General features: G+C 43.3%; 1 protein-coding gene across 1 annotated transcript in view; it reads right to left on the bottom strand.

Annotated features, from left to right (window-relative positions):
- JPH3 (junctophilin 3) overlaps positions 1-27527 on the bottom strand; it is a 551692-nt gene that overhangs the window by 152517 nt on the left and 371648 nt on the right. The window contains exon 3 of the mRNA XM_069217200.1: positions 484-608. Coding sequence (XP_069073301.1) covers positions 484-608 — 125 coding nt within the window. The remainder of the gene's footprint in view (positions 1-483; positions 609-27527) is intronic.

Below are 27527 nucleotides of genomic sequence, written 5' to 3'. Positions count from 1 at the left end.
ACACTGTGAAATAACATTGGTATACGGGCTCTGTTATGTTGTAATATTACAATGTGTTACTTCATACAATGTGACTATTGTGAGTGACACAGACTCGAAAAAACTGTTGTCTATTTACTTGCTTAAGAGAATGCAGTGCGGACTGACTAGAAAATGGAATCAGGCATACTGTGATTTTAAGATTATCTGGAATGAGGTTACTATAGATCTGTGCTTGGTTGGGCAAGGTTACTATGGTTTTATGTTTGGGCGAAGAGAGACAGCCTACCTGACTATGGTTTTGGGGTTGGTAAGAGTCATGTTACTATGGTTTTGTGTTTAGATGGGGAGGGACCAACTATCATTTTGTGTTTAGTCACAGCGAGCCTATTATGGATTTATGCTTGGTTAGAGTGTGTCAATTCAATATTCTGCTGTAGTTTTTACCACTGCCATGGTGTGTGCACACAATAAGGGAGTATCTACAGTGAATGGGCAACTGACCATTTTCCCGGTGCTGGAAGGAGGGCGAAAACTCTTTGGCTGTGATCCTGGCGATGCGCGCTTCCTCCATGGCCTTCTGTGCCGCCGTTGCTGCTGCCTCTGCTTTTGCCCTCGAATGGGATGTCCTGCAGAAGAAAGAAAGAGGAGGAGAGCGGATTGGTTGATTGGGGTCAGGAATTAAATAAGGTGAAGTTCAACTCTATATGCGGACATGGACATTTATCAAAGCCCTTCCAGCCCAATGACGTATGCTCTCAAATCATAGCAGAACTACTACACTAATTGGAGTTTATTCCTACTTCATCTAGGCGAGAGGGGAAGGGTGTGTTCATGACAGTTCATTTTCAAGACATATCCAGTAACGAGTTCAACATCTACAGCTCTTTCAAACTTGCATGATACAAACCATATTAAAAGAACTTTACATATGCTTTAGGCCATCATAAGTAGGATACTGCACATTCGTTAGAAAAAAAATCAGAACACTTACAAGAAAGACTGTCACTTTCATTTAGCTCCATAGGTATGCTTAGTTTCATTGCATTATACCATTCCTAAACCTATTTTTTATGAGCCGTATACCTCAGGCCTGTAAACTGGATCTTTGGTGATTAGTTGATGCTAACAAATCTGAAAAGGCACATAATGGGATATTTATGTGAATACCAAAAGACTTACAGACTGTATCATTTAGGGCCTGGTTACGAGTTTGGCTGTCGGAAAACCCGACTGCTAGACCTGTGGTGAAGAGCCCGCTGCGGAGCTGGCAGTCTCCTCACTTTCCCTATTAGGAGTTTTCCACTGGGCTGACTGGAAGAAACCAAAGTTTCCGCCAGTCAGCCGAGTGGAAAACTTGTGGCGGCATTGGACTCTGCTCCACATGGAGTCGAGTCCAATGCCATCGCACAGGGGGCCTCTCTATCAACCTCGTAATGAGCACTGTCTGCTGAGCAGACTGCGCAATCCGACGGTGCGGAGGAGGGGGTCCCCTGCACTGCCCACGACAATGCTGTGGGCAGTGCAGGGCCCCTCCTGTGGCCTCCAGCACTTGTTCTCTGCCAGCCTTTTTCTGAACTGCCATGAAATGCTGGCCGAGAACATGGTTGTAATCAGCTGGGCGGCACTGATTTCAGCACCACCCTTGCCGCTACAACTGTCAGTCTTGTAATGTGGCAGACAGATCGCCACAGCTGCGGCAGTCCGACTGCAACTGCGAGTCTTGCGTTCTTGAGACTGCTAGACTCATACTCTGACCCTATATCTCCCCTATTGATAGCTTATCTTCTCCAATGACAGGGATGACACTGATTTTGTGGGCCGTAATTTGACTTTATTTGTTAACTTTGTCTTTCTTCTAATGACATACGTCTTTGGCATTTAAGTATTCTATGTGAATGTTTCTTCTGAATAAACACACTTAGACATCCCCGCGTTTTGTGCTAAATGATGTGTGTCCTGTGGCAGAGTTCCCTTGGCCATCCAAAGCCCATGAAAGCACACAAGAGAACTAACTTCATGTGTTTGTTGTAAGAAGAGTTAGTTCTGGACAGTCACTAATTGAGAGCCTATCACGCCAGACAAGGAATACAGTCCACTCTCCTGGTGTCCGGTATGACCTTCTGGATTAAGTGGACTTCCACTGTTGATCGTGTTGGACCTGCCCTCCATCAACACCATGGATCATGACCTTCTTGTGTGTTTTGCCTTCAGTCATTTGTTTGAGTCTTAGACAGCGACGCATGGTGCGACTGATTTTTAAAGGGTAGAATATGTATACAAATTGTGTTTACATTCCATATATCGTTGATGGAGAATCCCAAGAGGTTTCCCCTGCCACCACTTTTCTTTAATTTCTAGATCCGTTTCCTTAGGAACCCGTCTGGAGACAGAGGGCGTGCTTTCCATTCCCAGGCCAATGACATCCAATTTTTTTGCTTGTCAGGTGGGCCAAGAGATCTGATCCACAGTGTCTGAATGCCTAGACATGGTGTTAGAACTGCTGCAGGTGGGTCAGTGTTTTAAAGCCCTCATCACTGATAATGAACTTGGTCTATTGATCAGTAAGCCATCTTCGTTACCTACTCCAATTACTCCAATTCTACATTTTGGTCTTGATTCCTACTCTGCAAAGTATCTAATCAAAGGTTGTCTCCTGGTGAGATGGTCTCAGTTATCGAAAATATAGTCGTTGCTGTATCATGTCTTTCTTTTATAGAAGGAAACTTTCACAGCAAAATGATTTACAAGTGGAATTGTGCACTTTCAGAAAACATGGCTGAGATAGTGAATATGGGTCTGTTTAAAACTTGTTTTCCATACCCTTTGTGATATTGACCATCATTTTGAGAAGTGTTTGACATCACACACTTTGCACAGAGAAAGACCTTTGGACAAAATCCATTTACTCGAACAGAACACTGTATCAGGTACAAGATATGTGATAGGTCTCACAGCTATCTCCTTCAGGAGGGCATCGAACTAGCAAGCATGCATCTGCGATATGCTTGGTTTAACAGATTCCTTCAAGTAACGTCTTTAAGGATATATATATATAAAGCAAAGGTTGCAGGGACGCTATAGTTAGGCTCACATTTTAAACATACGGAATCACAGAAATTCACCAGTTATAGTTAGAGTTATCTGAAGTAACTATAGGTCGTGCCCTAAGGTAATTATAACTTGTGCCCCCGCCATGCACAGTTGTTTCGTCAGATTTTTTTACTGCACATATTACATTGATATTATCAATGATGTAATCAAAGATGTCATGAGTGCCGTAATTTGTAGGGTCATTAGCAGTGCATGGCGATGGTGCATTTAAAGTTATAGTTATCTGAGGGAACAAGTTATAGTTACTCAAGGTAACTCTAGCTATAACTGGTGAATTTCTATGGTTTTGTACGTTTAAAATGTGAGCTCAACTATAACGTCCCTGTAACATTTGTTTTTTAAAGTGAATTTCTATATTTAAAAAAAATGTATTTCTTAACTATAATGTCCCTGTGACTTTTGTTTTTTTCAGTGAGTTTCAAAGGTTTTTTTAAAGTATAGTAATTATCATTACTATACATTAATCCAACCACCGCCTTTGGCCGTGCGTGGTGATTTTGCAACATGCACGGCCTCCACCCGTGTGCAAGGGAAGTTGCCCGCAAGACCTGGCATGCAGCCAGACCCGGCGGCCAACCCCACCTAAGCACCCAACCCCATGCTGTGCACTGGTCTTTGGCCATGCACGGCGGGAATTGCCACGGCCTCTCTTGTTGTGAGAATGGGTGTGAGAGGGTGTATCTGGGATGAGAATGGCTGTCAGACTGTCTGGGTATAAGAGTGCATACATCAGTGTTTTAGTGGGTGAATCAGTGTGTGTGCGGGTCTGTGAGTGGGTGCATGAGGGTGTCCGTGGGTCTGTGAGTGGGTACGTAAGTGTCTAAGTGGATGTGCGAGTGGGAGAAATTGATTGAAAGAATCAGAGAGAGGGAAAAAGAAAATGTGAGAGAGTGTTTTTTAGGCTTTGATGTATGATATACTTAGAATGAGAAATTTCTCTACAATTTTAAATAAATGTATCTGTCATTTTAAAAAGTAAAACTCATTTTTACATTTAAAAAAAAAGAGAGAGAAGCGAGTCTGGCTGGACTATAACTCTACGTGCTCAGTGTGAAGGTCTTTGACACTGAGCTATTGGTTTTCTTTTTTTTCTTCCTTTTTTTAGCCCTTTATGGGCTATCTGATCCCTCAAGGGCACCCCTGCGGTCCCTTCATATTTATGTATTTATTTTTTTCAATTTAATATTTACAAAATGCCCTTTACGGGCTATGTGGCACTGCGGGATAAACCTCAAGGCCTACCTCGTGGTATCATTGCCTCAGGAAACAGGTAGCTGCTTGTAACAGCAGCTTCCTGTTTGCTGAACCATTTCATCTCTGTCCCACATGGCCCCTGCACTAAATACTAATTAAGCTCCGGAGAGGTGGTGGTCCCTGGGGAAGGGGCCGGACACCCCCCTATTTATTTTATTTAGCCCGGGGAGGTGGCGATCCCCTGAGCAGTAGGGAGTACCAGATAGTCCCCCGCTTCTTAAGTAATAGAAGTCGCGGGGAGGTGATAGTCCCCGGGGCTGAGGGGGGAGGGAGACACACCTAAAAATATTTTTGTCCTGGGGAGGTGGTGATCCCCAGGGTGTGGGGAAAAAAAAAGAATGCCCCTGGGACCTGGCCCACCTGGGGGGCTTAATAAACACTAAGTGCAGGAGCCCACTCTTCCGTTTTTTAAAACATTTTCAGCGGATCTGCCGCGTATCTGGCCAAAAATGTTTAAAATGTTTTTAGCTGGGGTGAGGGGGGGGGTTGGGGTTCCCACCAGAGCTAAGGGGTCAGGGTGTCTGTACCCTGGCCCCTTTTCTTTTCACATTTTTTTTCTGGGGCTCGGCTACAGAGTCCCAAGATGGCTGCCAATAATTCCTGGTTGAAGTGTTGACAGCCAATCAGATCGCTGCATGAGATCAGAAGGGGTAGCGAATACTTCGCATCTCTATATATACAAATTTGTTTTCCCCTTAATTTTTCAAAAACTACTGAATGGATACCCACCAAAACAAGAAAAGGATTTCCTTCTGGACCAGGACCTACATTTCTGCCAAATTTGGTGTAATTTTGTCCAGTACTTTCAGCGCTATCACTGTTCAAAATCCCAATGGAAAAATGAATGGGGAAAACGTGTTTTGGGACTTTCCCCCCTTTCTCGGCCCCCCTGGATGAATCACCCCAAAACTTTCCAGACAGCAGCTGACGGAACTGGCAAATTTTTTGGAAAGTTTTGTGAAGATTCGTCAAGCGGTGCCAAAGACATAGGCAAGTAAAAAACACACTTTTTATATAGAAACTAGGTCCTAACTATAACTACCTAGTGCCACTAGGCAATATATATTTATTCATATATATGTATTCTTGGGATACTCTAGACCTATAAGGGCACTCAAAGACAGGAAGAAATGCTAAGTTTTTATTTTCCAGGAAATATAAAGGACGTACCAATATTACTGAGGGCTAAGAAGGAAAAAGGAGAATTTTAATGAAAGTAGCATTTCAGGAGACAATATTAATCTCTCTGAAATATTGCTTTTTAGAAATAAGTTACCATTTGTCCTAGATGTGCTGGAAAGGAAAGATAAAATGCAACTGATTACTAGATCAGGTTTTAATGACAGATCTGGAAATACCAAATTGTGTTGGTTATTGGCACCAAACTCAAAAGCCGCTTTTAATTTCTTTTTTTTTTAATTCAAAAAGTTTTTTTATTTTATATTTAAGAGACAGAATACAACAAAATTCATGCTAATATCATGCAATGCTTCAGAAGCTAATCACAAATTGTCTATGTGAGTAGTGAAAACAGATCTAATAAAATATATATTAGTTATTCTGATGCCGCTTTTTAATTATTAAGTACAGAATAGTGTTTGTTTGTTCCCTGAATGAGGAAGATTGGAGGGTTTGAAATTTGCGGAAGTTTTGGTGCGAGGAATAAACCAATATTATGGGTGTGGTTGGGTGGGAGTGTGGATTAAGAGGCAGCATCAGGGCATTTAGCCTTACCCTTCCTAAGTTGTTCCTGTGTGGACATTATTTATCATTATTACACACACTGGGAGCTCCATAGCTAGATAAAACAATACATATGACATATGATTTGCTAACAGAACAAGATATAACTTACGTTAGCGGCACTAGGTGGCAAAGTTCATGTAAGGATAGCATGCAGAAGCTTAAACAAGGAGACATTATATTGTAAGTACAACTGTCACCACCTGGTAGAAATAACCAATGACGAAAGCGGTGGAGTTTTATAATCCATAGTCAGTGAGCTGTGGTTCCATAAAGGCCTGTGGAAATTCCTTAATGGGTTTCAAGTAAGAAGAACTGTAACAGAGAGAAGCATGACTTTTCTCAAGGACATAAGAGAGGATTTAACATACAATACAGACTCATCTTTTTTACACACACCCACACATTTAGTATAAAGACCTGTACATGAAGGTGGGATTTAACAAACAATACCAACAGAAGCAAATTTTGACAAACACACACACGCACTCTTAGTATACAAACCCCAATAAGAAGATAGGTTTAACATACAATGCAGAAAAAAACTGCAGTGCGCACACACACACACACACACACATACACACACATACACACACACACACACACACACACACACACATCAATAATTACCTCCAAGGCTCTCACTTAAAAATGAATACCAAATACATTGCTGGGAGTAGCTGCAAAAGGGAACTATACCATTATAACAAGCGTACATACCATTATAACAAGCGTACATCCCATTGTAACAAGAGTACCTACTGTTATAACAAGAGAACATACCACTATAACAAGCGTACCTACCATTATAACAAGAGTACCTACCATTATAACAAGCGTACATACCATTGTAACGAGAGAACATATCATTATAACAAGCATACCTACCATTATAACAAGCGTACATACCATTGTAACAAGAGAACATATCATTATAACAAGCGTACCTACCATTGTAGCAAGCTTACCTACCATTATAACGAGAACATACCACTATAACAAGCGTACCTACTATTATAACAAGCGTACCTACCACTATAACAAGCATACCTACCACTATAACAAGCGTACCTACCATTATAACAAAAGTACCTACCATTATAACGAGAACATACCACTATAACAAGCGTACCTACCATTATAACAAGCGTACCTACCATTGTAACAAGAGTACCTACTGTTATAACAAGAGAACATACCACTATAACAAGCGTACCTACCATTATAACAAGAGTACCTACCATTGTAACAAGCGTACCTACCATTATAACGAGAGCATACCACTATAACAAGCGTACCTACCATTATAACGATAGAATACCACTATAACAAGCGTACCTACCATTATAACAAGAGAACATTCCACTATAATAAGCGTACCTAACGCATGGCCAGCCCACACATGGTCTCATCACTCCACACGTCTCAGTTACTTATCCTGATTGAGTCTAAGCCATCCGGGCGTCTTTGAACATCAATTAAGCATTGACAAATCAACAGTTCCACTGCAAGTGTAAGAACAATCCCAAGTGGCTAAAGCTTTCGGATGTATGAAAGAACGTTCAAAGCCACCTGTTCATTACTGTGGGAGATTTCTGTTTGTTTATCTTTTCTGCAGGTGAGAGCATTATCAGAAAAGTGTCGTTAAATGACGGGTAATTTCCTGGTAGAAGCGAGAACATGCATAAGGTCACAGACAGTAAAAGAGAAATCGTGCGTTCTGCAGTAAAAGTTCTGAACGCAGAACATGACAACTTAAATGATATATGCCCGGGTGTGAGACTTTCCTCTAAGAAAGTCCAAGATAAACTTTTTACACATGGTCTGTCTGAAAGCAACAAGGTTTCCGAGTTCAAATGATTAAATCGGTTTGCAATCTTTAAGGAAGAAAACCAGTGCTTAATTTGTGCTTGTTGTTCCCGGTGCTGAGCACCGGCACTTATTTGTGAGGGCCGGGGCTTAGTCTCCTGCCTCAAACATTTACAGCGAGAAAAAGACACATATGGGAAAGACAGAGGAAGAGAAAAACGAAAAAGCGCCACAATGACAGAAAGCTGCAGGTGTGAGCTGAAGGGGCAGGAAGTGGCTTTAAATGGATTGAAGAGGTCCGAGATGGCTTCGGGATTACGCTGCTGTGGTATTCTGTGTTTAATTGCAGCAGCCGCGTGTTTAAGAGTAGGGCTTTGGGCACCGGCAGTGCTTTAAATGGGCCGGTACTCACAGGTACTGAGTACCGGCACTTCTTATTTTTCTCACTCTGAGTACCGGCACTTCTCTGCTGCCAAGTAGAGTACCGGTACTCATGAAAGGTAGTCTCATTAGCTGCTAGTGCTGCTGAGCACTAGGCTGTCAGAGTTGAACCTGTCTCTGACAGCTAAGGTGCTGCTTTAGCCCTGAGCCGACCCCTCTGAGCTATTCAGCAGGAAGTATCTGCCTAATGTCCGGGTATTCACTATCACGCTGTGTTTGACAGAACAGGGCCCATTCAAGCCCTGTGCTGTCAATCACATTCACACTACTGTATGCATTTCTGCAAACACAGGAATGGAGGGATCCCCGCTAACAGAGACATCTAAGAAAGCCATGGGAGGAAAGAAGTTTAAAATGGCTTTAATTCCTCCTGAGTCTTTTGAACAAGGGTCTGCTTATGTCTGTGTGTGTGCCTGCTTGTATGTATGTGTTCTTCTGTGAGAGAAAAGCGAATGAAAGAGGGAGAGAATCGGGACACTTTAAGGAGGACTGTGTGGAATGCTTTGTGAGTGCGTGTCTGCTTGTTTCGTTGTGTGTGTGTGTGTTTGCTCAAGAATATATAGTATTGTGCAAAACGACAGCAAATAACAGTATGGCATTAGGAAGCTGCAAATATTACAAAACAAAATGTTAAAATATAATTGTGTTTCGCTTTCATTTTGTGTAACGAGTTAACTTGTTTTGTTTAAACACTTTTCTCGTGTGTCTTGGTATGTGCTGTAACTGGTATATAAGTCATAACTTATCCTCATGTCTTGCTCTTAGCCCCGCCCCTTGCCCCACCCACCACACTACAAGCTCATGTTCATGAGTACCTGCACTTATTTTTTCCCATTTAAAGCACTGGGCACCGGCACCTTTTTATTTACAAATTAAGCGCTGAAGAAAAGTGAACACCATTTATATCTGTCGTGGGTAACCACAGAACCAGTCTTTTATCACCAGTATTTACTTAAAGATGCATTTAAACTATGTTTCTCAAAAAATCAATACAGTTGTCACCATTGTTACAAGCTATGGTGAACTTGTGTTAAGATGAACAACACTAGCTAACATTTCAGTCAGTGCTTGCAGCAGTAGAAAACTGAATTAATAAGTCACTGTTCACTGGAACCCAGATGCACTTAACTTAAGATAATGTACAATGCCACGTGCTACTGTAAGTTAGCATTCATGCTTTCCTGACATCCCAGAGTAGAAATATCTACAATGTTACTGTCCTTGTATTTCCACGCGCCACCTTAAATCAGTTTATTTGGTGTTACCTGAATTCTTATCAACTGAACACCGAGCTCTGCATATTTTCGATAGAATGTGTTAATGAGGACCTCCACTCTGCTTTTACCATCATGTTAATCGAAGATGGAGCACTGTCCGCATTTGCAGTGCATATAAAAAAGGAGCTGCTTTCGAGAGAAACATTTATTTACACTTTAAATAGCATCAGTTTAGATATCAAAACTATATATTTTGTACAACCATATGTTTAGAGGTCTGGCCTAGAGACCACGTATGGTGTATAGTCAACTTCATAAAATAACAAGCATTGGCAAAGCCAATAGGTGTGGCTTTGGCTGCTAACCTTTTGAATTTGTCAATGATTGTTTTGTTTTGTCATGGCGTTTGCAAAAGTTTATTGTTGGGGAAGCTGTTGGGCCCTGGTACATCTAAAAAATGGCTAAAATCAAAAATAGTTTTTGGTCTTAAAAATGCCAGTGCCATCCGTGAAGAAAGCTACTTTGAGTATGAATGTGGTCCATGTGAAAGGGCAGAATGCTTCCATTTACAGTGAAGTTGGCCAGTGACAGAAGTGGGCTGACCCACTGCCCAATGCTGTATGTTGTAGTGGGTGGAAGAAAATGATCAATACCAAAATAACCACTGGATGAAGAGGGCTGGCTGAAAGCACCTCGAAGTAACTACAGAACAGATACAATTTTAGTAAATTAAAAGGTCTTGGCTAATGCCAGAACTAAAAGAAAAATCATGAGCACAAAATAAGTAGCTATACAGATTCAGAAAGAGGGGTTTGAGCCAGCCCTCTTCATGCATTGGTCAGTTCAACAGTCCGTCACATTCTGCTACATCCCACCGCCCAGATACAGCATGGGGTAATGGGCTAACCCACTTCAGCCATCCGGGCTCTCGCACTGTGACAGGCGGCATTTTGCGTGATCACATCTGTGAGGGATAGTGGGCCAACAATTTACTTTAAAAAAATAATAATTTTGTCTTTCATTTCTTTGCTCTTTTTTAGCGATCTTTGTCTAAACTATAACCTTTGGTTGCAGTAATTTAGACAATAATACATTTGCTTTGAGCCCATAGGAATCATATTTGTCTGTAATGTGCATTTAAGATAATACGGGTTTCTATACCTCTTCTGAGTAAATCTGACTGCTGGGAAGAACTTGTACTGGTTCCATTAAATTTACACATGATGGTATTTTTTTGGTATTTAAAAATCGTATTACTACTATATGAACATCACTTGTAGGCAGTAGCATTTTTGTTTTCTGCTTTTTATTATTTTCTTGGCATTTTTTTGTGGTGTGCAATACAAATAAAAAATAAGTATTACATAAACTTGCCACGGTCAGACCTCTTGGCTTGGCGAAGCCTTATTTAAACTTTTTCACCTTGTTATTTTCGCATGACTGGCAAATACTGGAGAGGGGTTCCTTCTCTTACCAACATCATAAGGGGTTCCTTCTCTTACCAACATCATAACGGTAAAATGGTCGAGTGAGTCAAATGCGCGCCATTAAGATATGCAGAGACTTTTGAGCGACTAGTTTGAATGCCAACAAATGCCATCCGGCCTTTAAGCCATCCGAAGTGGGTACATTCATTAGCATTGAAATTAGCAATAGTACCACATGGTATTTACTGTGCTTAAAAAGTACAGAACTTCTATATAGAAACAGAGTATTATTACTATTATTATCAGGTTGGCATTCCCAGGCACAATCTTCATTCTGTCTCTTAAGTTAGAGACTGCTTTTCTCCTTCAAACCCAGGTCGAAAACAGTGCTAGAGTATTTATAAGTGAAAGGTGGAGCCCCCAGCACATATTCACCTCTCACCTAAATTGACTAAAAAAAAGTAGCCACGAGTTAGAGATGTATGTAAAAAACACAATTAATATATTCCTGGGAATATCAAATACATGTCAGAATGTATCTTATTCGAAAATAAGGGTAACGAGGTAGATAGTAAAGTGCATTGGATTAAAAAAGTACATTCTTCAGAAAGCAGGAAGGAGTGACTAGCCTGTTCTAAAACTGGGCTACCTTCTGACAGGCGGTGCACCCCTGAAATCTCTGTAGGACTGGTGTGCAGTGAGCTAGATGGACATTAGGCACATCTTACAATCCAGAATCCTCTCCCTTTTCAGAGGCACAGTCCTGGTGAAAGGTCACCCAACCCCAAGCTCTTCATCGCCCTCAAAGGTTGTCATAGCCATCTTTTTCCATTGAGATGCCCTCGTTTAGAGAGGCCATTGTTTATCATTTATTGATTCGGGTGTAAGGCCTGGGTCATTAGGACCTAGTAAAGCTTTGTTGCATCCCTTGCTCGTGGTCCTGGATCTGCCAGGTGCATCATTATCCGGCTCCTGATACAGCGGCTGCATCCCAAGAGAGGCGCACAGGTGACAGGCGGGATATTGTTTGAACAGGAAGGTTAATCTCGAAGGGAGAAGTAGCATCCTGAATGTTACTTTAAGAGTCCCTGACCCGGATCTCTTCGGAACACACTCTTCTTCTGAGAAACACATTCGCTACAGATTTAGGACTGTCCTGAGCAGCCCAGCGTGCCTTTTACATCACAATTAGGGTTTGACTAACAACGATTGTGTAGGTCTGTAAGAATTTGTAGGAGTTTCCCAAGGCACAGAAGGATGTGTTGGGTGTCGGGTGGGTGCATTGCCAAAACCCTGTAATGCATATGTAAAAATCTGTTTCGCATAAGACTGATGTAAATTTCTTTGTCCCGCCACCCAGTGGGACAGAATCTTGATGGTGACAGGGGAAAGCTGTTTATTAAAAGTTACATAACTTAGCTAACATTGTTTCGGATGAATATCGAGTTCCATTTAAGATGCTTTATGTACGAAACATCATAGGCCTATTTTTTGTTCCATTCTGCTAGCAATAAGGGTGGAGAGGCCTGATATAAACAAGTAAAGAAAGTGAAGTAATTTGAAAGCAGGAAGGACCAGTGTTCTTCCAATCAAAGCTTAAAAAGTGCTTTTAAAATACTCCAATGTCTTTTATTTGTGATCTATCTTGGATTGGTAAATAAAAATAACTGGCAGCTGTGTCCTTTTCGTGGTGACAAAGGTGCACACATAAGTGATGATGCTTTCATGTGCATAGGTCATCACATCTGCGTGCACCTAGGAATGATGATGCTGACAGTAGCGGCTCCATCATCACACTTGTTTTCATTTTGCCTGATGCTGCACAACCTCTGCAGAAAATGCTTTTTGCTGACACTCTACAACATTGCAAACGGCATTGGCATAGCCAATAGGTCCCAAAGGCAAGACCTATTGGCTTTACCAATGCTTGTTGGTTGTTGCCAGGCAATTGAAAAGTTTTCTTTTCATCGTGTGCTCATTAGATTTGGGAATACTGTCTATGGGCATCATTTAGGATCACCAGTGTGGCGCAGGAATACATTGGTGGATAACGAATACTTACAGTTCCTGCCACAGAGTTGTGAATTTATCATCTCCAAGTCCAAGGTGAGTCTTGACGTCACGGTAGAAGGCACCGCTGAGAAAAAGAAACACAACAGGAATCCCACTATGTTTGGATGAAGTGGTGGATTAGCCATCACAAATGTGGTTACTGGAATTCTGCCCTCAAAGCGGGTACATTTCTAGCAGTCATACTACAAATGACCTTGAAGTGCTGGAAGTTTTCTGCTTCTGGCTTGGACTGAGATGTGGTGACAACGTTGTGGCATTCCTGGCCGGGTTGTGGGAGCTGCACCAGCGACTGGGCTCTTGTTGGGTGCTGGAGGCCCAGTCACTGGTACTGAGACGGCAGAGCTCAGCCACGAGGAGTAGTGACTGCTGAGTAGCCTTAGCTCCCTAAAGGGTTATCTGGAAAGCACCAAGAAATGTGAGGAAGGAGGCTGGTGAACAGATGGTAGTGGGTGTGAGGAGAACACTGCGAGTGAGAATGTGAGAATGTTGTTGGTGGATGAAGGACGGTCGTTGTGAGAGTGAGGCTGCAAGAGGATGAGTGTGGGCAGGATGATGGTGTAGAGGACGTACGAGTACGTATGTGTGAGAAGGTGTGAGTGAGAATGTTTGTGACATACCTCAGCGTGAGAGTGATAGTGGGAATGTGTGAGAAACACACGCAAGAGCAGCGTGAATGCTCTGAGAACCTGTGCATGTCTGAGTTACTGATCCGAGTGTGTATGTGGTGCCTGCAGGTTGTGTATATGTTTGGCATGGGGTGGGTGACAGGGTATGGTGAAAGGTACTCTTGGGCCACGGGCTTTCACCATCTGACTGCCTTGCAGCTTCTGCCCTGCCTGGTTGTCTATCAGTGGCAGACGATAATTTTAGGAGGAAGGGGGGGGCGGGCAGGAAGCACACTCACACTTATTAATTCACACACGCACGCACATCCATTCACAACACTCATCAACATTCAAAAATACACGCACACACCAAACATTCATTTAAAACACACACACTTACCTTCAGCTCGGAGGTCCCAGGAGTGTTGAGACTGCTGCCTTCCCTCTCTGGCTGACCTCAGGTCAGCCAATGAGGGAAGGCAGCAGTCCCATCTTCGTCATGGAGTGGGATGGGGTCAGTGAGACTTCTGACCCCTTCCCACTCTGTGACGAGGTGTCACTGATTGACACTCGCCATGAGCGCTTCAGGGCTTAAACCTGAAGCGCCCAGGTCGAAGTCAATCGGTGACGCTTCCCCTCGTCACCGAGGGGAAGGGCCTCGAGGCACCTTTGCTGAGCTGAGGAGGTCACGCCCATAGGAGCTGTGACCTCTTCAGCCCAGCAAAGTCCAGCTCTGGCAGCCAGGAGTTTGTGCAAATCGCACGTCTCGCTCCTGGCTGCCTGATCTGAACATGAAGCGTGTCTGTCAGGCTGACCTTTGCTCAGCCTGACAGGCACTATTCATGAGGGACAAAAGGTGTGGGAGTGTGGCCCCTCCGCCCTAAAGGACGGGCTGCAGCTGTTGTCTATCTGTCAGCTTGTCCGTCAAGTCCCCAAGAATCAGCAAATCAGTGAACTACATAGTTTTATGGGAAACCTCTCAAAAATGACTAAGGTGGCAACAGGTGACGTACCCTGTTAAAGGTGGTGATGGTCACATACCCAGGAACACTCTTTAATATGTAAATGTTTTACAGCATTCTTATGGCAGTATCGAACAGGCCTCAGCCTATCTCCCCTGATTACAGCATCCTTCCCGTGTGTCCTGTCCCTGTCTAGCACAGCTTCGTTATCTACATTTCCTGCCCGCAGGAGTCCGCTCAGTAGAGCTGCCTATTTTTCTGCATCTCTTAGAGCGACAGAAGGAAATTCAAATCCGCACATCCAAGTGATTTCATGAGCACCTATGGTGCGGTAGGAAATGAGCCCTTGCAGATGAGTCGGAGGGGGGGACATTACTCTGTGGGACAGATCGCGGTGCTGCTACTGGAAAGGAGATGGGGTAGTGGGTTGAACTTACTGTCTGTAATTCTAGTCTCCTTACTATCCTTGTCATAAAATGGCTTAAAGTTGATGAGCATATGTACTTAGTAATAATTATTGTCTTAAAAAACAAAATGGAAGTGAAAGGATTAACAGAATTCAACCTTGCTTGACCATCCGAAGTGTTGCTGCTTTTATCTCTATCTGGAGACCTGACACCTGGGTGAGAACTACCGGGTTGGCCAGGCGAGATGGCATCACCCACTCACTGGGATGTTACCATTTTTTTTTTGCAGTTTTATATAGCACAGACTCGACCCACAGGTATTGGAGCACTTTACATGAGCACCAGTTACATTACAGAAGAACACATTATTATTTATTTTTTTGTAGGCACAGAGAAATTAAGGGCCAGATGCATGACCTTTCGTTTTCCGTGTCACAAATTATGATCCGTTTGCAAATCACAAATTGCGAGTCGCAAAACAAAATGTACAACAGTGTTAACCACACTCTTTGTGATTCCTAAATGGATCGCAAGGGACCTGCCTCATGAATATTCATGAGACAGATCTCAATTTGTGACCCATTTGGGAATGGCTGCACTCGCAGGGATGGTAGCTTAGAGGGGTCAGCAGACCACCATGTCTGTGACTGCTTTTTCCATAAGGCATTTTTTTTTTTTTTTTAAATGCAGCCAATTTTCCTAAAAAGAAAACAGGATGCATATCAAGTTAAAAAAATGAAAAGCTTTCTTTCCATTTCTTCAGAGAAGGCACTGGTTTGTGGGACCGCTGCCTGCTATGAAAAAACATTTTCGCTACCATTCACGAACGGGATGGGGTCCCATGGGGACCCCTTCCTGTTTGCGAATGGGTTAACACCAATTTGAAATTGGTGAAATTGATGTTAACTGTGATTGTTTTGCGACCGCATTCAAGGTCACAAAACAATCATATATCCCCCTACGAGTTGCAATGAGGAAGGGATGCCATCGGGAAGGCAGTCCCAGCCTCGTCACAGAGTGGGATGGGGTCAGTGAGACTTCTGACCTGACCCCACCCCACTCTGTGACGATGTGTCACTGATTGACACTCGCCCTGGGCGCTTCAGGGCTTAAACCTGAAGCGCCCAGGTCGGAGTCACTGGGTGACGTTTCCCTCATCACCGAGGGGGAAGACCTCGAGGCACCTTTGCTGAGCTGAGGAGGTCACGCCCATAGGAGCTGTGACCTCTTCAGCCCAGCAAAGTTCAGCTCAGGCAGCCAGGAGTCTGCGCATGTCTCGCTCCTAGCTGCCTGACCTGAACATGAAGCGTGTCTGTCAGGCTGACCTTTGCTCAGCCTGACAGGCACTCTTCATGAGGGGCAAAAGGTGGGGAGGCGTGGCCCCTCCGCCCTAAAGGATGGGCAGCGGCTGCTACAGAGGGAATAATAATCCATTGGAAACCAGCACTTTAGGGACGGATCTCAGGCACTAATTTAATAAAGTTTTCTGTGGCCGCTACCTGATTTATTTGTGCTTCTTTCAAACGGTAGAAGTGCACACACTCTCAGAGCCCATTGATGAAGAAGCGTAATGATGCGTAACGTCTAGCGTATGCAAAATTATGTTTACAAATTCGTGCAACATTTGTTTGATTACTGATTCACAAAATAACACACGGGATTGATGCTCGGCGTGATGATACTGCTAGGACTCACATTTTCTTTTTATCTTCCCTGAATAGAATGCATAAAAATGCACAACTATGCTACTAATGCAAGTTTCATTTACGATGGGGAAGCGTTCCACAAAGAGATCACAGGCATGATGGGTAATAGAAAGTAAGTCCCACACTGTGACCAGACGTGACACAGATGCTGTGGAAAGCATTCTTCCTGAAATACGGAGATTGTGCTGTTCAAGCAGGAATTACGATTACATTGAAAAACGCATACAATGTACAAAAAACCCAGTGCACAAGCTCTTCTCGCGTACAAATACCAATGCCATGCGGCATCATTAAACATGATGGCGTGTCTCAGTAAAACGAGGTACCACGATGTGTAATATGAGCGCTGAGCACTGGGTTAAAATGCAAGTGAAGCGTCAGTTTGTTCATGTTCAGGGCTGGATGTAAGTGTATGATGTTAATGAAAGAAGGGTGCGCCTGGCCGCTTTTGCATTTGTTGCAAATCTCTTAGGATCGTGGCATGCCCACTGCTTGATGGTTAGATATACTCTCTACGTGGTGTCGCTCTCTAGGTGGGTTTGCTGGGCAGTGTGCACTACACAAAAGCCAATTCCCTATATCTCAGCTGTTCAGGAATGGCCGAGCTGTGGTGGATGGTCTGCCCAGTTCTGTATTGAAGATGTCTCCTTAGAAGTCAAAGCTCTAGGAAGCATCCCCATACCAACTAGCATAACTGTACGGTGTAGGTTGTATGTCAGGTGTTATACCTGAAGTGTTGTGCTGTATTAAAGAGCTATGACTTCATTACATTGGGGTGTATCTGTGTGTAACAACCCTTTGATGGTGGGGGACGACCTGGTGGAGGAAAATGTGGCGTTTGTTCTATGTTGGTTGGAAGTGACATAATCTGTCTGTGTGCTGTTGCATTGGAGTTTGGTAGATCTTGGTGGCTGGTGCAATTGGCATTGACATTGTAGGCGACAGTATGCCACATCTGTCTTGTAGGGTCTATATGAGATGTTTTGCCTAAGATGGTCTATTGCGTTTGTATGTCGAGACCCTTAGGGATCATCTCCTGCTAACCACTTAATGCACAACAAGGTCACAGAATGGAGGACCTAACAGAAAGGATCATAAATGAAAATTAACACTGTCCACTGCCTACTTATGTGGTGGAGAACACAGATGCCCCCCTCCTCCCGGTGTCATTTGTCCCAAACTTACTACAATTTCCAGGCAGTTCATCTGGAACCGACTTGGTTAGAGTGCTTGTTCAGAAAAGGAAAGTTCAGATCTAAAGAAACGTCACCAAGATCTGCCATCCACAAATGCAATACACAAACCCAGGCAAGAATGAAAGCAGGAAGCTGCATGGCTTGGAGGATTTCTGGGAATTCCTGGGAGTCTCAACAACACTAACCACGTAATATGGTGCACTGAACAACCCAAGCACTTATGCCAGTGAATGTGCTTGACACCTCATCATGTTCTAAATCACATCCACATTTCATGTCTACTGATGCAAACTGTGAATGAAAAATATTGACAATGCGTTTGATGACACATGCTATTCACTGTACTCTGACCTGCCTGCACTGGACACGCACGTCACAACATGTGCACATAATAAACCACCAGTGTCCTCCACTCACCCCCAACCCACCATCTCATCCACAAACATTTCACTCATAAACAAGCAGGGCAAAAGCCACCCTCCTCTACTGAAGTGACCAAATACTCACACACACAAACTGAAACATGGGCCATATGCTCAAATCATGGCACTCTCTCACCATAACACTGAAAATGACCAAACATCAGGAGTGATTTTTACAACTACTTCTTCCTACAGCACCCACCTTCACTGACGCCAGGTGTACTGTTGGCCAACACACAAGTGATGTATGACAAGGCTTTCATACCAGTTTTAGCTAAGTAAGACAGGATATACAAAGCATTTCACCGTAACAGGAGCACCTGAAACACAAGATGCCATGCTTAGGACAATATTGTGCAGGGGTGAACATGGTGGATGGTGACACCTTATGACACAAACCATGGTGAGATTAGTAGCGGAGAAAGGGCATGTAATTGAGACAATAGTAAACTACTCGCTGGACAGCTTTTTTTAAGCTATATATTTACAAAATATAACAGAGATGTGCAATACATTACACATATTTATAATTTGAGCAACCGGATGTGATTGACATGGAATCACATTATTTTTCATCAGTTGCAGGACCTGGGATTAGAATCCAAATATGAGGAGTTCTTGACACATGGCTACTTCACCAAAAGTTTGTGGGCATACAATAATTCTGTGCCCACTGACGTGCATTTATGCAAGGCAATGGAAGCCGCAGTTCCTCACACTCTCCACTGACACCAAAGGCACATTGGTGACCTAGGTGCCTTGACTAGAGATAAGGTAGAACTAAGAACAACAGCTACTTTTACATTTACTTATTTAGCTATGTATTTATGAGTTTATTTAATCAATTATTTATGATTGTATATAGCACCACTCTTGCTTGACAAACCTTTGAGGCAATAGATGTCCATGGGCTTTCTCCTTGGGCCATTCTGCCCCGTGTATGAGTGCTTATACCAGGGCCTTGTGTTTCTTTCTATGCGGTTTCTTCAGTGCTTAATTTGTGTCACTGTTTTGTGGTGCTCAGCACTGGCACTTATTACTCAACACCAGCACTTATTTCTGACAATCCACCAGATGGTGGAGCTGTCAGTCTATTTTTTAGCACAGCACACCCTCAGATTGTTTAAAAATTCAAAATACTTGTAAATTGAAATAACAATACCTCGTTCACGCCCTTCTTCCAGCATTAGTGACACAGAGTAATCCAAATGGTCATATTTATTGGAGTGTTTTAGTTACAAGGTAACGTTGCACTGGCTTCTGAAAGCGCTGGCAGACTGCACAGGTTGCAGTAGGGGTTTGCCATGAAATAGTCTGGACTATTTCTTTTATTTAGTTAGTTTTAACAAGTTAAGAACTGTGCTTCTTTCAGCCAGGTTCCTGACGAATAAAAATAAATCGAGGACATTGGTCCGTTTTTCACATAGAGCGATTTTATATGCCTTAAGCAGCAGTACCACATATACTGTAATCCACAAATCATGCGAATAGGCATCTCTGTCCTAGCCATGTGAGTGCATTAATGATACGCATGTGTTTCCCTTAAGTTTTGTGAGGATAGACGATAAACTTAAAGTGAACACTGTACACCATGGTGAATAAATGATGGTGGATAGCAGATGGAGAATTCATCTGACTTCAACCTGGGCAGGCAGAATCAGCCGGCAAAACCTATTAATGATGTATATTTATTGGTTTGTAGATTGTGTAAACTGCTGCAAATGTCCAGTGTAGTCGAACAACGCTCAGGGAGGGGTTACCAGGAAGAAGGTGAAAAAACAAGTGTCCAATCATTTAGATGAAGAGGCTCACCATAATAGTAATTTTCTTTGTGGGTGGATTACGGAGGTCAAAGCCTTTAAGTGCAGAAACATAGGCCCTCATTATGAAGTTGGCGGTAATATTGCAAGACTGCCAAAGCCACCAGCACCAGAAGGCCACCAGTGCTGGCGGTCTTCCGCCCACCATATCACGAGTACTGCTGGATTTCTACCACATTTTGGGCAGCAATCCAGCAGTAGTCGTGTTGGCGGGCAGAGGCACTGGGGCGGTTCCACCACCGGCCCCACCAGAAGGACTCCGCCCGCCGTATTATGTGACGGTGTCCTGATGGCGGGGTGCTGCCGGAGGTGGAAGCGCTCGTTCCCGTTCCCTGCTGGACGACTTCCTCCCTGGACCAGGTAAGTCGATGGTCCGACAGGGGAGGGGGGTGGGAGGGTGATCGGTGTTGTGTGTGCGTGTGAGTGGGTGTTGTATGCATGTCTGCATGTATGCGTGGTTGTGTACGTGTATCAATGTAGAAGTGAGTGCGTGTATGAATGTAACTGTGTATGCGCCTGTGTATGCATGTGTGTATGCGATTATGAGTGCTGTGGTGAATGCGATTATGAGTGTTGTGGTGAATGTGTGTATGGATGCATGTGAGTGAATGCATGTATGTCAGTGTTGGTGAATGAGTGTATACAGGGTGCATGTGAGTGTCTGTGTGCGTGTGCATGTATGCAAGGAAGGGGTGTGGGGACGCGGTACCTGGAGGAGGGGTGGTGGTGTTGTACATGGAAGTGGGGTGGGAGGTGCTGTACCTGGAGGGGAGGTGGGGGAAGCGGGTGCAGTACATGGAAGGGGGTTGGGGGAGTATTATGCTTGATGGGGGGAGGAGTGGGAAGTCGTCTGCCGGTGACAGGGAAGAAATTCCCTGTCACTGGTAGCCTTTCCACCACGGTTTTCGTGATGGTGCTACTGTCGCGGAAACCATGGTGGAAAGGTGACTCCTATTACTGTCGGGTCGCAGATGCTCATCTCTGGCCCAGCGGGTCCAACAGCCCTGGTGTTATAAGTGGGGATGTGGCGGGTTGGCCTCTGTGGCGGTCTTCACCGCCAGCCTGTTGGCGGTGAAACCGCCAAATTCGCCCTGGAGGTCAGAAGACTTCTAGGGTCATAATAAGGGCCATAGTGTTCAAAAAGTTGTGCTTAGATGTTGCACCATTTAGTCGTCTGACTAGCTGGGAGCATGAGTATAGCGTGGGGGATGGGGCCAATAATAGTCAAACTACTAATTGCGCACAGGTGAGCTAGGGGGTAAGCCAAAAGCTTGGGTGAAAAGGTACATTATCTGAAAATAATAGAATGTTCTCTGAAGCGATATGTCAATTTTTTCTTTAACTGTAGGTAGCAAAAAGGTGCAAGCCTTTTGTGTCGAGGCATGAGGGAGGCTTGTCGCTGGCTTTATTCTTTTATGCAGCTCTACTTTTCTAGTCTGCTGGTGTCCTGGCTCCTTGCATTGCATTATATATCTGGATCTGTTCGGTTTTTTTTTTTATAGGAACAGAGGAGGCCTATTCATAACTGTTCTGTATGCAATGCAGCAGGTCTTAAAGGTGATACAGACTAGGAGGGGCAGGGAATTAAAATCTATCAGCATAGCAGAGTTATGCTCAAATTTCCTCAATAGTTGAATGAGATGTGTGATGGCATGGTGGACAGTCTAGAATGGGGAGAGGGTAGTCTTACAAACCCTGTGAAGCAGGGGAATGCCACCTCTGAAGTGTGAGAGGACCAATTCTAAATGGTGGTTCTAATGTCTGCTTTTAGGAGGTAAGCTTTGACAGGCTCTGGGTGTGAGGGTCGGAACCACACTCACACTGCTTGTGTTTTCTTAGATATGAGGGTTTTAAAGGAGCGCTCAGTGCAAGTGGTAAAGCTAATGTTGTTTGCGTCTGTGATGACCTGTGGAAGAAGTCCTCCCAGGTTCATATTAAAGGATACTGATGGTCTTGGTCCTTTTTGGATACCACTGGTAAAGAGGATGAATCTAATGACATTCCTGCTTGGATTATATGGAGCCATTGTTTGATTTGGGATATGTTCCCCGCTTTATAGACTTTGGTATAAAGTTACCTCGTATACACAAATTAAATACTCTGGATTCCAGCGCTTGCATGGATAATTCTGAGTAGTTGCACTTACAGGCTGAAAACTGCAGAATGAATGGATACTTGTTGCAGGCCACAGATCACTGGCAGCTGTTGAGATCTTGGGGAGTCCATATGAATGAGCTGGGTGCGACTGGAGAGGTAAGACCTACACAAGCGTACTGGGGGTTTCTGTGCTGCAGTTATCACTCTGACATGGCTTTCTTTCAAGACCACACTTTAAGGTTGCCACACATTTTCCAGGTATCCTTCACCACTGTGGTGTGGATACCTAGTTTTGCACTGTCTGCTTCTTCCATGTTACATCATCTATTTTCTCTTGTCCTGCAGCCTAAACGTCGGTGGACAAGAGCTGAACATAATTTGCAAGGATCCGTTAACCAACAACTCCTCTAAGGTGACATCTGGTAATATTTCAGACCTCTTGTCCAACAGTTTAGGTTCTGCAGTCTTTCTATCAGGCACAGGTGTACCATAAACTCTCTTCAGGAAAAGGGAGCTAATATGTGAATGTCACACCCTGGGGGGTAAATATGTGATGTAAAAGGCGTTTGTCGATAAATGCAGATGCTATGTGATGTTAGTGGAAGTGTTGTGTTTAATACAGATATTACAATCTAATTCCCAAACTCACGAAACAATCACAAGCCAATTTCGTTTGTATGTTAAAGACGGGTTGAAAGATGCAATATTTTTCAAAGATTTCACACAAGAAACAACATACATGCAAATGTTTATTGTTTTAGGTGGTACCCCTATCAAAACCAGGTGTTACCTGTGCCAGGTTCATGAAAGGGAGATATTCTAACTCACGGTACAGTCATGCTCATTGCAACACTGACATTGTTTTCACGTGCACATGTGTTTTGGTTGCTTCTTTAGGGTGCGTGCCCATGCCTTACCCCTTTACATCTAAGGGTTACTTGCGTTGTGGTTACATGGACACAAGAACACACCTGCCTCTGGGTGCTGTAGGAATGCTACCCTAAGTAGCTAAGTACTTCGAGCAATATACGCTGGCTATATCCCTTTAGTGACCTCCAGATGTGTGTCACTCATCGGAAGTCCACGCTGTTTCTCACGCCCACATTCGGGGCCCTGTACACACCAGATCAAAAAGGATGTTACAGCAACATCATTCTGAACTGGTGTTGTTGCGTAGTTGTGGAGCGAATCAAAGATAAAGGCTAACATGTAAGTCCCTTTCACTTACCACTAATGTGTAACACAGGTGTCCACAATGATGATGCGCTGGAGTGCAGAGGAGTGTGCTCCACTTAAGAATGTGGCTGGATCATACATCTGCTCAGGATAGGTGGAGTGACGTCTGAAGGAGTGAGGATTTAGACATCAGTGGGTACGGGCTGTCACCTTGGTTATGAATGGTTTACTTGAGCCCATGTGGTGTCTACCACGATAGCACTGATTTCAGTGTCTGTTCCATGCAGGATGGCGTGTGAGTGCATATTCACCCTAAGCGATGTAACACTGGGACAAGTGACTGTCATATGTTGACCGAGGGTACTTTGCCAACCTTAGCACCAGGTGCTTCCCACTTCACTGAAGAGCTTCATATTGAGGTTGTGACTGCACAAGTTCTTTGATGTGTGCTGGCTCTACTGGGACCAGACCACCGCATAAACCATAGGTAGGAATTGCACCACAACATAACACTGACAACATTTTGTCTCTTTGTCATGAGTGTGTCATCATGATATGCCACTGCAGACAGTTGTTGACTCAATACAACTTATAGTGCAATCACTGCCACAGTGTGGCCTGTGAAAAGCCGGCCACATCCCCACTGGTCCTCTAAAAGGAGTCGAAATGTAATGCACCAAATTGCCTGCAACTTCTACAGGTTACACCTGCTCAGGATGAGTGCAGCTCTATATCAGATTAGACTGGAGTAAGCGTGTGTCCCATGATATGTACAAGCTTTACCCATTTGTGAGTCTGCACATGCACGAACCTAAGAACACTCCTTTGGCCCCGCACAAAATCCTATTGTTTTTAGTTAATTTATGTTCCATAAAATACCAACTTGTTCCCACCCCGTCTGAATTACCTGAGCAGTACTCATGGGGACATCGTATCACATATTTTGCATAAGTATTTTTGACTTTGTAAGTCGTAGGGAGGCTTTGATGGCTCGGTAGAGTAATGTATCTATTGCAGGTATTAGTTGACTCCATGGCACAGATTTGAATCTCAATGGAGCCTTTCAGTGTTTTATACTTAATGAGTATGATTTTTCGGGTAAACATAAATGTCTATAATCCGACAAAGGTTTAGGAGACCCTCTCAGTGACCCCATCTGGAGTGAATAGGCACTTCAAATGCACATGCTTAGTTAAAGCCCATATCTTCTATTTGCACATGCAAGTGATTTTGTGAAGTGATGCATTTCGCATTTCTGCCACTTTAGATCAGTTTGAGAGATGTAAATGAAGGTCACTATGTGCATTACGGAGACTAGAACCTCTGGAGTGTTCTAATGTGCTACAGACCGAGCTTATGCACACATTCAAGGATCTTTGATAACTCTTATAATTGGGAGTTTTGTGGAATAGCTATTCAAGGGTATCCAGAGTGACAAATAGCGCTCCTGGGCATCTGATCACTCCTTGGGTGAGTTTTATTTGTGTGTGAGTGTTAGTGGCCAGTTATGTGTTTTCTCATGACCACTTCATAAATTCATCTCAGAATTCCATAACAAGACTGTACCACAGCCGAAACCTCCCTCAAGTAAGCTGTCTATGATGCCCTTGCAGATTACCTAGCCTCAAAAGCCAAGAACCTTGAAAATGTCCTCAGAAACAAATCATTCAACAGATTGTCCCTGGTCATGCTGCCCAAGAAGACCCCTCATGAGTCAGCAATCACTCCTGCCCTCCAAAAAACAAATTTTGACCATTGAATTCAAGGAACAGTTCAAGGCCAGTGCCTCTCCTGGGGACTCTTGCCAACCAAGGATATTAAAGTACATGCTCTTCTCCACCAGTACTTCAATCTAAGCCAGAAACATCACTGAAAACTCTATAGCCTTGAGCAACTTTATCATTGACTTCAAGGACTACTACATCAAGAAGATGTCAAAGAAGTACATCAAGTAAATCATGAAGAAGAAAATCCTGGATTCAGCAGACCAGGCCAACTACCGACCAAACTCCTATTGCCTATTCCATGCATTAGAGTTCACCTCACCCACATCTTCATCTTCTTGGATGAAAACAAGCAGATTCTAAATCATCAAATGGGTTTTCAACCTGGCAGAGAAACTGAATTCACTTGCACTATGATCATCAAGGCCCCCATCAACGGAAATTGAGACACTGAACCTCTCATCCTCCTTCAATGTAGCCCACCTCCTCTTACCATTCGACCAACAGATACAGCACCATCAGGATCCCACCATACTCTTGAATTCCTTTACACACCAGCGCGTGCATGCTGCAAGTCTCCATTTTCTCTCTACACCTCATCAATGAACACCTCAGTTATCTACCAGGCCTCATGGAGTGCCTCAAACTAACCTGCTAAAACTGTGTGGGCAACACACAGTTAATACTCAAGCATTTTTAGAAATTTGGCCTAGGCAGGTGCATCAAAACTATAAACCAATGGATGCTGCTCAACCAACAAGATCTCAACTCAACAAAAACAAAGCATCTCCCCTGCCAAAACTGTATTAAGTATCACACTGCCACCATCTGTCAGAAGTAGATAGGACTACATCCGACCACATTAACAAAAGTAAAAAATCTGGGAATGATTGTGGTCATTGACATGTTCAGCACCACATATCAAGTTACCAGACGTGGCTCATTCACTATGAGAATTCTAAGCCATACTTTCCCTTATCTGGGATTCTCCAAGAGGACCAGGTCACCATCTTGTGGGTGCTGTTACAACTGGACTATGCTAATTGTCTATACCTTGGTAACCCATTCTACCTAAAAGGAAGATTATAGAGAATCAAGAACATGACCTCCAGACAATTCTGGCATCTATGCCAAAGCAACCACATTACTTCAGTCCTACAAGCTCTGCACTGGCTGCCCATAGCCAGACACACCTCTTTCACAGATATCAGTTTCAGCAAAATGAACATGGCTACAGAGTGCCATGCTTCTACTTTGTAATTAGCTCTTTTTTTTTACCCTGCATTACTAGGGGTAGGGGACTGAGGCTACAGAAGTCATTTTACAATCATGCAATGCTGTAGTGAGGCCACATTTTCAAAATTGTGAGAAAGGTTGTTACTGAATTGAGATGTTTGAAAGGAAGGCCACAGGTTTAATAAAAACTAATGAAAGACTTACATAATGAGGGAAGATCCAACCATGTGGGGGTATTTACTTTACAGCAGTGACTGGTTCCTGAATGAGAATAGATCCCTTTCAACCTGAGAACTACAGAGAAAGCTGTCACCATCAAGAAACAATCAATCCATTGAGATATGACAGAGACAATTGGTGGACTACAAGCCCTCTTCCATAATAGAAAGGCACACTCAAGAACACTAGGAAAGAAAGGATATGTTTTACAGATTATTTTAAAATGAAAACCCTATCCTAGAGAACACAAGATGAATAGTAACTATTATAAAGATCAATAGTGTTGTGATGGCCAAAGTTACTAATAGCATGAATAACAAATAGTACTATACCATAATGGTAAAATCACACAGTTATTTTACAGTGAAATCACTAGCTCCCTCATCCGTCTGAGTTTCAAAAACACCTGCATATCTCCTCTGAACGATTAAGCCAATGTTCAATGAAATAGCAATGTTTGCTGTTCTTGTCTGCATTGAAAGGAAGGCTGATAAGCCAATAAAAGGAAGGCTAAGAGCACCTCCCAGCAGCGTTCAGCAAAGGAGGCTGATATGTTTCTGTATGGCCTTTATCCTGAATCTCCGGCACAAAGTCCCCTCTATCTTTTTACACTCCATTATATAACATGTCTATTGATTGTTGAATCTTTCAGAATAAACAATTACCAGAAAAGACCTTGCCATCCTTCCACTTACTTACGTTCTGTGAAACCGTGCTCTTTGTTTAAAAACAATAAATCAAATGTATCAGTTTTCCATGACACCTTGTCTATCATTCAAAACAATCATAGAACAAGGGATTGGATTCAGATGAAATAACATGAACATATTCAAGATTCATGATTATCATGCGACAAATTTTGACATTACTAAATGTGCACTTTATATTTCAAAACATACA

This window comes from Pleurodeles waltl, chromosome 12 (assembly GCF_031143425.1).
Source record: "Pleurodeles waltl isolate 20211129_DDA chromosome 12, aPleWal1.hap1.20221129, whole genome shotgun sequence".
Classification (NCBI taxonomy): domain Eukaryota; kingdom Metazoa; phylum Chordata; class Amphibia; order Caudata; family Salamandridae; genus Pleurodeles; species Pleurodeles waltl.
This window is presented reverse-complemented; position numbering and strand designations above follow the sequence as displayed.